Raw genomic sequence first — 17341 nt, 5'->3', positions numbered from 1 at the left:
ATTGTGGCATGTTTCTGTCAAATAAGGGAACTCATTGCAAAACGTAGACAGAACGGCCGATGACAATTTAAAGTGGGGTTATGGGCTAATCTCTTCAATTAAAATCAAATTAATTAAATAAATAAGTAATAACATCAATTGATATACATAACGAACTGGTCTGTTGGCAGGTACAGCATAATGCGCTTTGCTGGCACTTTGTAGCCTATAAACAAACGACACAGTCGTAATAAAGTGTTTATAAAGTGAAAAGAACTTGTTACCACACAAAATAACTAACACCGTAGAGTCGGGTGATATGATAGCGCTCTTGTATAAATAAAAAGATACAAATATGTGGTGCCCATTATTTTTCTAAATATATAAAATCCACAAATAAAATAACAACCACAAGAAAAACCTTACCTTAGTTGAGTACACGTGGAGGAACAATTGGTAAATTATGCATCTTCTCTTTTTTCTATCAACTGTGATCTGATATTGTCAGTAACAACACAATGCAGAGCAATCCCAAGAGGACTGAATTAATTTTATGTCTGAAAACATGCGCCTACAACCACACGCTATTGAACATTAAGAAATTTCACACACACCATATAGTGTTCAACATACGATAAATTCCAGTAATTCGTCTTTTAAAAACATGTTAAAATATAATGTAGGCCTACCTGAGTTATAATAAGTTACTCGGTATTTTCAACCTTACCCCGAAACATCACACATCGTTGATACTAATAAGCTGTAATTTGTTCAGTGTTTAGTGGAAAAAAAACAGTAAATAACTGCATATTTATTCCAAAAGGTATTATAAATCTTTTTCTGCACTCAAGACTTGAAAACAAGAGTGGTTCGATGGTAAAAGACAGTCGTATTTAGGCACGATATTAGGTCATTCAGAAAAAAATCTAATTTGATTGTAAGCTATACATAAGTGATGAACGAATTAATATATTCAAATAGAATGTGTTTCTTTGGTGGAAGGTCGAGCATTTAAAATCTGTACCCTTCATGAGTAAAAAAACGTGTGATTCAGTTTGCCATCCATACTGTCTTAACATGTTGTTTTGATTGTAATGTCACTCACACACGCACATACACACACAGGCGCGCCCGCGCGTACTTTTTTGTCTGCATGTTTGTGGGGAAAAGGGAGATGATTTTAGTAAGAATTTTAAATGATGAAAAATGTGTAACTAAGTACTTACTCGAGTTAATAAGAACACATCGTCAGAACTCAGTTTAACCTAAGTAGGTCTAAGACGACATTGTGTATAGACTGATTTGACCAGTAACAGCGTATACATGTATTATTCGCATAATTATGAGTGGGGATGTACTATTACATTTGACAATCACATTTGTGCAGGTTCAGATAAGTGTCATTTCACTCTGTATATTTTACGTTGTGGCTTTCAGATCGAACACCGTCAGACACGTCTGCTTCTTCCATATTTACATACACGTTTTATAGGTGTGTTGATGAAATTATCACCGAGACTAATTAGATATGTAGATCCTGGGTGTTTCATCACGCGCCATTGTAGGGGCTTTAATGAACCGTAATTAAATTAGCCCGTTCCGTTTCTGCGTTGATTTCCGCAAAAGCTGCTGAAAGTTGAATTCTGAACGCAGAGCCATCTGTAATTGCTCAAGACATTGAGATGGGGGCTGGGCCGAGCACGCGATGTATAAATAGTGTGATCTGAAAAACACAGACATAACAGCAGAAGTGATCTAACCTCCTACACCTCGATAGTGCGGCTTTCACGGCACAGGCGAAGGATCGACAATACCATTAGCAGATTTGAGGTGGATTTCTGTCATCTGGACCGCTAGACAGCCATGGAAGAACTCACAGCTTTTGTTTCGAAATCTTTCGACTCGAAACCCAAGGAAAGCAGTAAGGACAGCATCACGTACAGGGAAGTTTTGGAGAGTGGCTTAGCGCGAAGCAGGGAGCTGGCAAACTCGGAGACAAACCTTCAGGACATTACCGAAACCAGCAACCATTGCCCGGTGCACCTATACAAAGAACACATAGAGCTGGAAAAAGAAAAGCTTAAGGAATTTAATGTTACAAGGGCTTCTGAAGGTAAGTTAATTTATTTTCCGCTTGCCTTTTTTGCTGGTTCTGTGCTGTGGCCATTGAAAAGCTGCTGCAGATCAAGTCTTGAATAAAACAATTCTGTGCATGGCACGACATAGATTTCTGGAGTAGATATGTTATTGCCATTTGCGGTATTCAACAAAACCAATCGAAACTAAAACGAAAGTAAAGTTCTGACAAGAAGAATAATTCCGAGTTATCGCAAGTGTCGTTTATTTTCAGACGCGTGTGTTATGTGTTCGGGTAGATGTGGTCCGTCTTGCACATTGTATAACTACCGTTATGGCATTCTGGTAAAAATATTGATACGTCGGTGTTGTGTTTTATGGTTTTAAATGGTACCTTAATTTGAAATCCACAGGATACATGTGTTTTAACTGTTCAGACGATCATCGAAATAGGCCTCAGTCAGAAATAGTAGCCACAACGAATGTCGAGCGGAATTTACAGAATTTAGTTTTACGATTTAAAAAAGGATCTAGGACTTACTGGTTTAACCTTCAAGGGAGTAGCTACACATATATTTGTAATATTTTTTCCATGTCTCTAGCGTAACTTAGTCGATAATATCGAAAATATGCTCACAGAAAAAAAGATTTCCAAAGACACGTTTGTTATTATTATATTATGCTTATATATGCTGAAATAGCACAAAAATAATATTTTGCACGCCGCTTCAATGAATGATTGCTATAAAATAAATTTTTAAATAATTTGGTGTCGTGGATGGCGTTAACTTTATATCGTGTTCCAGTTTTTGTAAACATGGCTCTGACATGTTCGCTGCAACAATTAGAACATATAGCTACCTGCCGCTGATAAAGCTATTATTACCAGTAGTAGTAATGATAATGATAACTACAATAAACATGACTACAGTCTTATTAAAGTCTCATAAAATTAGTCTTATGAAAGGTTCTGCAGTCTTATAAAAGTAAGCTTATTTCGGCAAAAGGATATTTTTTGATGATTCAATAAATAATAATGAATATGCTGTTCTGATCAGGAAGAAATCTAGTGGATGTAAACGGAAAACATGTAATACAAACCGTTTTAAATTATGCAGTAGGCTACGACTTGAAATTTCTGTACCTCTGTCTGAATATCACATAGACTGTTAACAATGTCACGATTGCTGTCGTAAGCTACATTGATCTGTGATGTGTTTTGGATACTTCGCTTTAGAGGCACCTTTGATTTAAACGATGTTGCATATATCGTTAACATATGTGTATTGTTAACATAAGTAGTGAAAAATAAATAGGACATAGCCTACTACCGTCGGTCCTTTCTCTGTGTACAATACACCATTTTATTCGGATTCACCTAGTTATTACTGTGTGTGATTGTGTCTCAACGCGAAATACCTTGATCAACTGTAAATCAAACTGTTTGCCCCCATAAATTACAGGTTGGCCCTCATTACTCATGCAATCCAATTTATCAGCAAGGACTAGTAAGGCACCTCACGTTGAAACAGCAATCGCTTTGATTACGGGCCTGTGTGCATGCAAGTGCAAGTAGTGGTTTTTAAAATGTGCTCTGCTCATGCAGGGATATACGATTGCAAAGAGAAGAAGGAGGAAGTGAAATCCGAAGATGAAGACGCACAGGGCAAACTCAAACAGAGACGGAGTAGGACAAATTTTACTTTGGAGCAACTAAACGAGCTGGAAAGACTCTTTGATGAGACACATTATCCGGACGCCTTTATGAGAGAGGAGCTAAGTCAAAGACTCGGGTTGTCGGAAGCCAGGGTCCAGGTAAGTCCACAACAATGTACAGTTTGCATACATTCTGGTACTTCCAGAGTGATTCAACCTGATGATGTAAAACTATAGTCTGACATGTTTAGCTGTCTAACCAAATGTGTACATCTAAACGGTAAATCTTTTTCTTACGATGAAACCAATATTTCAAATCTCATATGAAATATTTTGTTCTATATGAGGTATATTTATTTAGAAACAAAACAAAAAAGTAACAGTAAAGTAAAAGTAACTGTCACTGAGACCATTTAAAACGCAGAGAGTGGAAATATATAATACTTAAAAACAACTGTATGTGTGCCAGAGAAACATTTATCGTAACTTATATTTCTGCAATTTACTGTGCCTTTTCACACATACAGCTGCTTACAGTTTCCAGTCTTTCTGAATGGTTAAATAGATAGGCCTGGTACAGAAACAGCGAAACAACACCGTGCAACAAATCAGAACACGCGCCCCGAGCAAAGGGGTCAATACAGATGCTACGAATTCAAAGCATAATTGCATCGATGTCAAAAATGAAAGGCACCCTTTTTGTATATTTCAGTTACAAGCGACTAGTTCAACAGGGACGTGGGAGGTCGTTACTGTAAATCCTACACCAACGGGGAATTATTTCCAAAAGTGAACTGTTGATAAAAGTAACCGTGATGAAGATAAGCATGACACTATGATAATATTTTATTAGTTAAATGTGTACATATTTTTCCACCAGATACTCAACAAAACTGTTCCATCACATCTCTTCGTACTTTAAAACAGCCTACCTTCCATGCATACAGTCCGCTCAGTGTTCACCTTTGAAAGCAAATTGCTGTTTTCAGGTTTTTTAAATTTTTTTTTTAATGAACGCTTTAGTAAGACTTTTTGAAAAACATAAACTGCCATGCAACAGAAACTACGAAAATACGATATACATAGCCTACATGTTTTATTTACATATTTATATGTTTTCATATACTTTCAAAATGTTGTGCACGTTTAATGGTTGTAGAGCCATTTTACGCCCAGGAATATAATCTAGGCAAAGTCAAACTATACATATTAAAGGTACAATATATAATTATAAACTGAAGAACATGTTGCGAAGGTAAATATGGTCATTCTAATACCTTAACGGCAGAAAAAAATCTTGTAAATGGTGTTGTAGCCTGTTGTTGTGTTTGTTTTTTTCCATAATGATGCAACCTTTATTAGTGTAATTTACAGTTCCGAGCCTAAACATTTCGTGTTTGAACCTTTGGATATTAATCGCAGTTTACAGTGGCTGCCACGCGTTTCCCAAGTTAGTTCTTTTGCGGGCTTACTAAATTCATAAGAAAAGTTGTTCGTGTACCACGGATAGATCTAACCACATCATTAAAATTAATGAAGAGATTGAACCGCTGCTGCGGGGGACACCTCCTTTTGTCACTCACCTCATTTTCTCCAGCGTTATCTTTGTAATATCTGCCAATGGCTTGATATACTGTTCCCATAAAAATGTATTAGAGATAATTCGATTCCGCCGTAACTCTTTCAGTGGGATACTTCGTGTTCCGCAAGTTAATGGGGAGAATAAGCAATATTGGGAGCCTATGAGACAGCTTGCAAGCATATATATTTTTTGAAATTGTAGTTTCAGTCATAGATACCAGACTGAATAAAGGTTATACGGAGTAACAAATGAGAATGAGAGAAAACTGCTCTCAGTCTACAAACGCCTTATAAACTGGAGAAATATATTCTCAATCGAAAATAACTCACTTTACATTTGTAAAAGCCTGAACGGGTTTGCCGCACTCTCAGATTATGGTCATCAAGCACTGCGGTATTCCACGCCAGTCGATAAGGGCCACATTTTCAATTTCTACCGAAAATCTTTTGTAAGTGAATTGTAAGTCATGTGGTAGATAGCTGATATTAGCCTATATTTTAGTGTCGTACAGAAACCCCGCACCGTCCAGCTGTCAAGCATCTAATTGAAAGTTATGAGATCCTGGTGTGGAGCAGGCGGTAATTCGATTACGACTAATATCTTTTGGTTTCTGGTGCAGAGCTAAATTAAATGTCATTATTCACTGTCTATAATAAAAATCAAACGGAAATCATATTAGAGTGTTTGTGAAGTGCATCATTGAGTGCTTCTCAATGAAGAAATAACTGTCTAAACCAGTGTAGTTCACTTTACTTAGCATAATCGCGGATAATTGGAATTGATCCCGAGCTGCAAAATGTTTGATTTATTTGGATTAAACTTCCCCATATATATTTAAAAACAAGAGGCATGCTTTTTCCATGCCCAACTGACAATAATAATAATAATAATAATATAATAATAATAAAGCTTATAAATAACAGCTGCTAAAGTAAACACTAAATATGGTCCAAAACATGAGTTGTACCCCAATATAAACATTCTTCTTCAGATTATAATACAGGAGAACCACAACTTAATTATGTGTATGATTGTTTTAGCTTCACGTGAGCCGAGATACAGCTAATCAACTGTTAGGGAACTAGCGATAATTTAGACTAGCTTTATATTTGTATATATTTTATATGCAATTGCGTCGTCCTTAATCTGCTGATATATGTTCCACAGAATTCATCCGGTGTAAATGACTACTGTACCTTAGGTGATTATAAAAATCAGTTTTAAATTCTTTCCCCCAGTAACAAGCAGAAGTCAATGGAGAGGTGATTACATGAGTAATGGAGTAGAAAAAAATGGTTCCACGACTTCTCGCGTAGTTCATCACAGCCTCCTACTGACGTAGATAGCCGGGAATGTTGTGGAGCGATGAATATCAATGCAGTTTAGTTTTGTAATACATTCAAGAATGGCAATAACGGGGAAAAATATCACGTCTTGTTCGTCAGTAGAGAACATGCTCTTTTTCAATGTTTCAGATTGTTTGAATGCAGTTCATACGTTCAGTTGTAATACGTCTGTCATTACCGACAACGTGAATAAATAAGCAGTGTATGTTCAGATAATCAGATAAAAACAATTTACTTACAGAGTGAGAGTTGAATTGATATTTGACATTCAAATGAGTCGTATCAGTAATCACGTTTATTTATTATTGTAATTTATGTATTTTATCTTTGACTGCAGTGTTAGCATTTGTATTTGACATTAATAGAAATGTTCATTTCTTTGGCATGACAAAGTTGTTCACATTCAGCTTGCTTTATATTTTTCAGGTTTGGTTTCAAAACAGAAGAGCTAAGTGCCGGAAGCAAGAAAACCAAATGCATAAAGGTATATTAATTCAACCTCGAATCTGTATGCAGGCCTACTCGGTGTACCTCAGGTGAAGGCCTTGATATGTCTGGTAGTCAATAGATTTTATTATTGTTAGTCCTTGTCATTGGTTTGTAATCTTGGATAAATCATATTGCACTAAAGCAAAAGGAATGGATTTGAACAGGCCTGCTATGAGGTACATGTATACAGGAATCACTTCACAGGCTGCATGGTGGTGCTCTGTGTTTTCTGACTACTTTACTGCGTGGCAGTTATTTATTATAATTTATATGGGATGTCGGACAGAAAAGGGCGTGCTTTGGCTATGTGAATGGACGCTGAGCACCTTTCCACTTGTAACGTTTTGTTTTATTCCCCCAGGTGTTATTTTAGGTTCTGCAAGCCACTTGGATGCATGCAGAGTTGCTCCTTATGTGAACATGGGAACTCTCAGAATGCCTTTCCAACAGGTGTGTCTGTCAACCACTTTACGACTCATCACTTTTTTCAGCATTTAGTAGAAGTGTAACGACATGGAATAACTATACAGGGAAAGCAAAAATGTGCAAGGCAAGAATTTGCTTTTTTTTTAAATTAGTGAAAGAAATGGTCTTGTGAAATATGGCCGGGGGATGCAGAGTGCTTTTCATTTGAAATCCAACATATCCCCCCCCCCCTTTTTTTTTGTTTTAAACTCTGTTTTCCTAGAGTGATGATTATGTGTTCAGAGGCATGGGAAATGCTGCGCAAAACCCACATGCTTTGTTTTATTTACAAAATTAGGATAGTACAAAAATTGTCACACACACAACTGTTTATTAATAAATGTTATGTAAGACATAGCGGGATGGATTTACAGGAAAATTACAAACCAGTTGTACCTTGTATAAATATGTTGTGGCTTCTCTTTGGCTGTGGAACACTCAAGGAAAGTAAGGCTGCAGACAAAAAAAAAAAAATCAACAGCTACCATGTTAACTATCATTAATATCGAACTAATTCTAAAGACTGCTGTATAATTACTATGGAAGACCCTAAGAAAAAGAAGTATCTAATTGTCATTGTTATGCAGATATCATTGTCAAAAGAGTGTGCTCCCGGGAGCGGCGAATGAAAAGTAGGAAGTGTGAAAAAGGCGCTCAGCCTCAGTTCGCCTTTAACCTCCAGGGCTCATTTCGTAGCCAGCAAGATTAGAGAAACCCGAGACACATTTGATCTGGAGTCTATTTTTGAGACAGCCTGTGATGAACTGTCTGCGTCGTCCTCGAGGAGTGCGTCCATAATTAAGCCAACAGAAAAGGCAAGCGCCGGGAGATGAAAGAGATTATGAAAGGGCGAAACAACGCAGCGGCGGTTATTAGCGTTAGAGCAGCGCCGGCGATGCTGAGTCGCGGCGGCTGCGCGCTGAAAGACGCGGTGCCGAACTGAAAACCGAGGTCCGCTTCTCGCGAATGCGCGCCACCTGTCCTGCCGAAACACACACACACACACACACACACACACAAACACACACACACACACACGCGCGCGCGCGCACAGATGCGCGTAGGGCTTCGAGGTGCAGCAAGGCCGTCCCTTTCTGCCTCTGGAGAAATTCCAGATCCTTTCAGCTGGAAGCGATTATGTTTGCGGAGTACTCAGGTATCAGCGACAGCTTGTGATGAATGCAAATAAAGCATGGGAGTTGCCCGGATTTTAATTTTGGACAGAAAATCCTCACGTTCAGAAAAATAAATGGTTAATGCTAGCTAATGCTATCAGTATTAACATGGTGATTTATTTTCAGAAACAGTCGAAATTTGTGATGTATCAATTGTGACTCATCTTTAGCCATTGCGGTATCGTCATTTTTCTGTTTAATTAATTGATTATTATCATTTGCAATTTCAATCATCTTTGTTGCGAGTGAACAAAATATGGAGCAAGGTTGCCTTAACATCTCACCCTTCCATCTCTCATATTAGGCTTCTTTTTCTCTGCTATTATCATCCGCAGGAGTTTTGAATTTTCCTGGGCTGCACATTCTCCTTGTTGTGCTTTAAAATACGAGTGAGGAAGATTTTTTAGATCAAAGGACATACAGTATTCACTCATTCCAAGCAACACAATTGTTAGGAATGTGGAAAGGAAAATCATACACAGCTTTGTCCAGGAATATTTCTGGGCAAATGTTATAAATATCTGAGATTTATGCTTTTATGTGAATATTTTTAATAATTTGTTTGAACAGATTTTTAGGATTTCAGGATGGAAAATTTGGTAACGTGAAACCTTCACTGAGGATTAAATAAATCTGTGTGTGGCTTTAAACCAAAACAAATGTTTGGATAACAAACATTTAAACTAGATACGCCTGCCAGTACATTGGGTTACGTTCTAATGCAAAGAACAGCTAACGTGGAACAGTCTTTGCAGAAATCACGTAGGTGAGACAGATCTCCGAGACAATGCTCTAAACTGACTGAACTCCAGTTTTGGGTCAAATTTAAAAACAGCAGTCTATGACACTCTTAACCGACACAACCGTGAGCGTGCTTGTAACTCGGTGCCCGTGTCCCACCCTTCCCCAGGTACAGGCACAGCTGCAGCTGGAAGGTGTGACGCACTCCCACCCGCACCTACACCCGCACCTGGCGGCTCACGCTCCCTACCTGATGTTCCCGCCCCCTCCTTTCGGACTACCAATCGCGTCGCTGGCCGACTCCGCCTCCGCGGCGGCGGCCGTGGCGGCGGCTGCCAAGAGCAACAGCAAGAACTCCAGCATCGCTGACCTCAGACTCAAGGCAAGAAAACACACCGAGGCGCTGGGTCTCTGACCCCCGCAGGCACCTCCGCTGCCCTGACCTCTCAGTAACTGCTCCTCACACGAGACCGAGCCTGCGAAAAGGCCGCGGCACTCACAGTCAAAACAAAACAGAACAAAAAAAGAGAGAAAACACAGAAAAAAGGAAAATTGTCACAAAGCCAGCTGCCAAAACAACCACTTGTAAAAAAAAAAAAAAAAAAAAAAGGTAATGAAATACCAATGAAATCACCTCTTACTTTTCGTCCAACAGGCAGGACTTCTTGGAGGCCGGTGGCTGAGTCCCTTCCAGTCACAGATCTCAACCCCGGGACCATACAAAAATGTCTGGATGTCTGTCTGAAAACCTGCCTTTTTCATGATGGGAAGACTTTTTAAAAAAACGGGCGAAAAAGGCAGACATCAGAACTAGAATGGTGCGGCTTGACATCCGGCGTGGAAGTAAAGACATTTTTTTTTTCCGGATACCCGACTTTGCAAAGAAGGCCGCGTTCGCCTCTGGCCGCTCTGGTCCCGTCTCTGCCCTCTGCATGCGTTTGACTGAAGGAAAGAGCTCGTGGGGCTGGCCTCCATTGTGACTTGATGTCTGTCCGAATATGTTAATCACTGCCATGGGAACCGCCCGATATACTCTCTGCAAAGATTTTCCTTTTGGTTTTGTCTCGTTGAAGCTGTGGGCATAGAGAAGGCAGCAGTGACAAAGCTCTGCTTTCAGCGTACTTGATACTTCTTTCCTGGAGGGTATCTCGTATTAATGCAGGATCTTTGCTTTCATTCTCGCATCCTGCTATTCTTTCCTTAATTGTGCCATGTCATGGGAATAAAAATGAAAGTAGCCTTTGCACTTCAGGTTCTGTATCAAGTTGTTTACAATCCATGCTAAGAGCAGATACTACTTTTAAATTAGAGGCAAAACAAAAGCAGTGAGGAGTTCAGTGTCACAAACAGACATTAAAGCATTATGTTTCAAAAGGACAAAGGGTAACTGCCATTATGTAACTTAAGACTCTAATGAAGTGTCAGTCAAACTGAAATGCAATTTTGTGCAGTCAAGTGCAATACTGTATATATGAAAAATAGTCAAAGCGGTCAATTGATATAAAAAGTGGTGATTTTCAGGGCTTTTTTCCGTGGGGGTCTGGTTTCAATGTTCTGAATTTCTTTTGTCAAACCAGTTCATTTTTATACGAGATGTAAACGGAACAGATTCATCCACGATCATGTGCCATAACTCCGGGAATTTGGTGATAAATTCAAAAGATGATAACTTGTTGAGGTAGACAAGCGCACTTTCTTTAGATGTTGTACGCATCAGTGGTAGAGGGACTGGGATCTGAGCATGGTCCTCCCAATCTGGTGAAAAAACATTAATGCAGGGAACTGCCCCAAATCTAAACTAAACTAAAAACTTAAAATCTACAAAAGTCTGCAAATGCAATCCACACTTTAATGCAGTCCAAAATTTACACAAGAGCTCAATTGATATGTTTAAATAAAAATCAATCTGGCATACACTGGATTGATATGAACACATATGTCCCTGTTTCTTGCAGTTCAGTTTGTCTTTAATGAATACATGGAATGAATTTGAGCATGCTACTTATTTAAGTACTTACAGTACTTACTGAACATAAGTTCAGTAGTCACTTAAGCAACTCGAAATTTGTGCGCGAATTGGAAATAAAATGATGCTGGCTTAAATTATACATATTTAGGAGATATGTTGGGGTTACACTGATAAGAGGACATAGCAGAAATATGCTTATTTTCTTAATATGGGAACTGTGATGCTACAACTCTTATCATTAAAATGATTGTTAACAAGAACTGTTTTCTTCAGTCTAAGATTTTCCACACAATACCAAAACGTTCAGGAGTATTTAAAATACCTGCAGATGAGGAAAACATCTGGAAGTGTAACTAGATTTGTCTGGGGATATCACTGTTCTGTCTGGCAATGAGATGGACGTTGACACAAGTCAATTGCCTTGGAAGTCAAGAATGATCCTAGTAAGGTCTACCTCGAACAAAGGTATTATTTGTGACAAATTTCTCAGTTCAAAGACCAGCTTTACAGTTTGTTCAACAATGCCTCCATTATGAATTATTAATTGACTTTATGACTGCTTTTATTTATTATTTAGTTTAAAAGATTATAAATTAATTATTATTATTATAAGTGTTCATTTTTATGTGGCTTTGCATTTATTTTTAAGAAACATTTTTTTACATGCTACTTTTGCATTTGTTTGGACAAAAAGTGTGAATGTTGTACATTGTTTGCATTAAGTGTAGTGTGTCTGGGTTTACAAAGATTTCAGGGATGGTAAAAAAAATATAATACTTTTCAAACATGTAAAAAATTTATTTTTAAGTTCCATGGAACTTGTTACCATCATTATTGACATTACCATCATATTATAAGTTTTGTGAATTATACAAGCATGCATAAACATGACTCACCATATAGTTCTGTTTCAATGTAGTTTTTATTCTGTTGATTCACACAATATGAATGTACATCTTGTACAAGTAATCTATTAATAAAGTTAATAATATTTGTAATGCAGTTTTTAATAATTTATGGCCCAATTTTCGTGTCACAGGAATAGTTTAGACATGGTTCATTTTCGACAGTATTAAAAAAAAAACATGCTTCATGCACAGTGCAGTAGTCCACAGCTACATGACAACCGTGTGAGATACAATGGGAGGATCAATAGCAATATTGTGATACTGCTCTGACATTCATACAGTATCCATGTCAGCCATCAGAAGTCATCAGATCTAATTTATTCCATGCCAGCAGAGAAAATTGAGCTGGTATAGGAACCAGATGTAGAGCCCCTCTCCGTCAGGCAGAACCGGCAATTTAGCCCCTCAGAAACACACTGGAATACCAAGTCCATTTATAAATACTGCAGGATAGCCATTAATACCTCAAAGGAAGCAAAATCCAGAAAAAAAAGAAAGTTGAGAAATGCGTTCTGAAAATATCTGAGGGTTAAGCTGAGGATAGCTTTCTGCCTATTCCACCGCCAATATCTGTAATTCTCTTTTATGCCACAGTGCTTGGTACAGCATACGCTTAGCAACGGCTTGCTCTGGCTCTAACAACTGAGGTCATTGGGACAGCTTAAAGTTATTTTGCACATTAAGAACATACATTTTCTTGCTGGTGTATATTAGTTTTCCACAGGAACCTAATTCCAGATGTGTGCACTTGAAGTAATTACAGCATGCCGTATAGTGCCTTTTTGTCCAGCTCACCTGCAGGAATTAGCCCAAAACAGTGTCCTGTTGAGGTAGCACACTCCCCTAAAAAAGGGGTATTGCATGTTTAATTTGTGTCCCTGCATTCATACATCAAGATTGAATGATACAGGCTCAGACTGATAGCCTCACATTTACTCTGTGACCTTTATAAGCTGGGCCTGCTGGTCTCTGGTCCAGGCAGAAAATCACAGCCTCCTTTTTATGTATCCTAATAATTAGTAACAAAGAGTAGCAATCAATCAACTAAAAGTTACCCATGGCTGGTTTTTCAGCATGCTCCCACGCGTAAAGCGGCCTATACTGGGTGTGCAAAAGACAAAGGTCAATGAGCTGGTGGACTGGTTTATGGTCATGCAGCATTCTGGTTGGTGTTAAAAAGACCAGATCTTTTTGTCTTATCTATTTCGAAGAGGAGTGCACATATGTGTGCCGTGAAAAGAGGCCCTAGGAAGGCATTCTTGCCCCTCAGCATAGCATTTTAATAATAGAGAGGAGGAGAAATACAGCCGATGTAAATATAAATGTACTGTGTAATTTATGATTCTGGCTATTCTAATCAACAGAACGTGGCCTTCCTTTTAAAATGCTGAATATGTTTATTTCTAACAATAAAGTTAGAAATATATAGCCACTAAGCCAACTAAGTTTGCTGAGTGATTTACCATAAAACACCTCAGCATTTTAAATGATTATTTGTAAAGAAGATTGAATGACATTCTGTAATAATGGAATTAATGGCTGAAATATAGTGACTAATTCATAATTTCTTCATTGTTATTTTTCATAATTGAGGCAACTGGTTAATCAAAACAGAGGTGACACTTTGGAAATCCCAAAAACAGTTTCCCCACTTCTGCATGGTTTTATCCAATTTCATATGAAATAAGTTCTGACTCTGCACAAGAAAAAGATGAATGCAAAAATACATAACTGAGGACAGGAGAAATAATATGAAATATTATTTAATATATAGTAATAGAAATTAGACCGTAGCCTGCTTTACACCCTCGAGCAGTAACTGCAGACCAGAAAATGGCTAGTCTTAGAAGACCCTGAAAGAATACGAGGATGTGGATTTACATGCTATGTTTGCTTTTTGTCTAGGAAGTCTTCCTTTGAGAAAAATGCAGAATCAAACAAAGAAACAGCATAATTAGCAGTGGGTCTTCTGCACTGCTCTTCTCTGTGAAAATACAATTACCACTGCATCACAGTGGGTGGACATCATGTCTGAATGTGATTTCTCAAGTTAATTTAAAAAAAAATCTCGTATGTATTATCACAACGATTACACTTCCTTATTTTTTTCCCTCTATATTCCACAACAAAGATTTTGTTGACTTTTTCATTTCATCTAAAAATAACTTTGAAAACAAAGCCAACAGAGCATACATGCATGGCAGAACAATATTGTAATGCTGTTAGATCTAAGGACGAAAGACACACGCACACACGCACACGCACACACACACACACACGTAATATGAGACAGGTCCTTTAGTCAAGAAAACTTTAGAATATATTCCTGATTCAAAGACTGCCGTTCAAAAAATATAAATCAGGGAGGACATTCTTGTTTGGCAAACGCTGGACATCACTCTGTGTGATTGGCATATGGTGTGCACAGGGGCTTCTGCCTGTAACAATGCCCACACACATTAATTCACTCAGATAACTGTCTCTGAATGTAAAACTGCACTGTGCTAACAATGTGCGCCTCATTTATTCCCATTTCTGGCTCGGCGCGCAATTACTGTGACACAAAAGAACGCACAGCCACCACAGCTCAAGGTCTCAGCCAGTGAAAACACGCTGTTTATGTTTAAAACAACATATTAAAGGCGAGAAAGAGAGTGTATCGCTGTATCAGCGTGCAGGCACGGCCTACGCTGGCTGGAAGCAGCTGCTGGCACTGTATGGTTACCGTATTTGATTTCATCCCAGTTTTGATAGCTGCGGCCATTTTGGATTTTGCCCTCATTATTTCAATGAAATACATAACACCTCACATTAACCCGTCAGCACATAGGTCTGGACATTCTTTTATATACACAACATTTTACACCCCTTCTCTGCATGAGGGTAAAATGTACAACATGGAGCCCCTGCTTCTGTTGGTTATAAGAAAATACTGCTTCAGCTCTCTTAACGAGCAGTTGCAAAACCTGTTACTCTTTATCATGCCTGTTCATGCAGATAGAAAACATGTAGCCTCTGGAGTACCACCCATTACTTACCCACGCTTTTCTGCAACAGTTTGTAAAGTGATAGTAAGCAAGTAATATACAGGTAATAAGCCTTATGCTTGCCAATATGTTTCAAACTTAAACTTGTTCATTGGGTATAACAACCAGGGAGATAAAAGTCAGCCTACATCCTAAATCCATGAATAAGATCAGGTTATTAAATTGCCACTTTTTCACCTGTTTACTGTCCTTCACTGTGTGTTTGCTATCTCCTTTTAAAATATAATCCTTAATTATGAAGTAGCACAATGTTAATGAACTGTATGTACAGAAACGCGTGGGTTGACAGACTCAATTCAGATGAGAGTAACACAATAAAAACTGTGAAGTCACTTTGACCCCCAACAGACCAAAGGCCATTTTCCATGTGAATGTGTTTTGGTTTAGAAGAGGTCTGCTTTGTTAGCTAATCCCAACGAATGTATTGGGAGTCCACTGCAGAGCAGGCATATATTGAAGTTAGCATGTTTGTACTATAAAAATATTTTTATGCCAAAGGATAAAAATTGTTGATCATTTTTCAAAAATACCACAAAGCTTTCCAATAATAATAAAGAAAACATGAGAGATGAAGTGCACAATAACCCCTTAATTATTTCCTGCATGTTTTCAATTTTCTCAAAATCAAATAAGCTTCTTGCACCACAACCCTTCATAAATGTGAACAGTGTCTAATGTTCATCTTTTGATTGCTGAAATTCCACTCAAAGCAGGGGACTATATTGTCCTTTTATTCTTTATGCTTGTGATTCCTTTCGCTGCCAATTCGTAAACAATGTGTAACATTATCTTAAAGATAAACAAAGCATACTGCATCGCCTTGTGGAGATAAGAACGCAAGCCGTTCGGAAAATAAATTCAATAAAATATTTCTCGGTAGATGCACGACAAACCAGTGTTTGAACTACACGGAGCATGCTGTTTACATTTTCCTTGGAAAGAAGACAGAACTTTGTAATGTTTCTCTGCAGCAATTAAGAATAGTTACATATGCAAAAAAAAAACACCCCTGACATTTTTTTTCCTGAAGAACTCTTTGTGCTGTTGTGGCTCCCTCACGTGCTTTCCCTCATTCTTACACAGAGCCCACAGAAACAAAGCCGCTGAAGTACAAGGAGTTGAGCAAACACAAACAGAGCTGTATAATAACTCCCATTTAGAGCGCCAGCCCTCGCTGGGCCTGTGTATTCAATCGGTTACGCTGCCTCATTTTCTCTGTCTGGGATCAGGGATTCAAACAGTTTAGAGCAACTTTATGCAACCAATTTTCTGTGTCAATCACACACACACAGACACACACACACACACACACACACACACACACACACACACACACACACACATATATATATATATATATATATATAAAAGATTATGCATGGTCATAGTGATGTTTTATGAACTGCATGTCTTCTTGAAACTACACAACAGTTGGGCTGTCACATTATCTAAACAACTGGGTCCTTATCTCATCTCTATCACATATTAGAGAGTGATGTTACTTTGCATCTACATTGCATCTACATGTGTGCAGTCAACCTCATTTTGTATGTTATAATGCGAATAGAATATCACGTGTTCTTTAAAAAGGGTAGTAGTCTTGCTGCAACCACTGTCTGGTAATTCTGGAAAATATTCTAAACACTGTGATGGTGTGATTGTTCCCTTACAGTTAGGAGGAATTGGTCCATTGATATAATTTCAAGCAGAAATATTTTTGTTTTGTAAGAACCGATATTCTAGAGATGTTGTCAAGCAGTGGTTTAGTCATGGAATATTAATCGCAAATGGCTATTTGCCAGCTAAGTTGTAATAATGTAATAACGGACAGGTCATTTACTGACCTTTCATTTTTTTTTAAAGCCGTCCTTCTAAATGATTAAAGAGGTAAATGCAATTGGATCTGAT

The 17341-nt window shown here is 38.1% G+C and overlaps 1 protein-coding gene across 2 annotated transcripts; it reads left to right on the top strand.

The window, feature by feature from the left end:
• Positions 1–1735: 1735 nt before the first annotated feature.
• On the top strand, positions 1736–10581 carry LOC118789395 (short stature homeobox protein). 2 transcript variants are annotated; one of them, XM_036545800.1, is made up of 6 exons: positions 1736–2092; positions 3662–3870; positions 7066–7123; positions 7490–7578; positions 9679–9891; positions 10165–10581. In XM_036545800.1, exons 1-6 carry the CDS (start codon positions 1843–1845, stop codon positions 10252–10254), a joined length of 909 nt encoding a protein of 302 aa, XP_036401693.1. In that variant the 5' UTR covers positions 1736–1842; the 3' UTR covers positions 10255–10581. The 2 variants fall into 2 exon arrangements, with proteins under 2 accessions (XP_036401693.1, XP_036401692.1); XM_036545799.1 differs by lacking the exon at positions 10165–10581 and having other exon boundaries at positions 9679–10116.
• The last annotated feature ends 6760 nt before the right edge of the window (positions 10582–17341 follow it).

The sequence above is a fragment of the Megalops cyprinoides genome, chromosome 14, assembly GCF_013368585.1.
Source record: "Megalops cyprinoides isolate fMegCyp1 chromosome 14, fMegCyp1.pri, whole genome shotgun sequence".
NCBI classification, from domain to species: domain Eukaryota; kingdom Metazoa; phylum Chordata; class Actinopteri; order Elopiformes; family Megalopidae; genus Megalops; species Megalops cyprinoides.
This window is presented reverse-complemented; position numbering and strand designations above follow the sequence as displayed.

Excerpts from the sequence above, each read along its gene's own strand:
- LOC118789395 (XM_036545800.1), top strand. The coding sequence starts at position 1,843 with ATGGAAGAACTCACAGCTTTTGTTTCGAAATCTTTCGACTCGAAACCC. Across the intron at positions 2,093-3,661 it reads TGTTACAAGGGCTTCTGAAG|GGATATACGATTGCAAAGAG; the intron begins GTAAGTTAATTT and ends CTGCTCATGCAG. Across the intron at positions 3,871-7,065 it reads TGTCGGAAGCCAGGGTCCAG|GTTTGGTTTCAAAACAGAAG; the intron begins GTAAGTCCACAA and ends TATATTTTTCAG.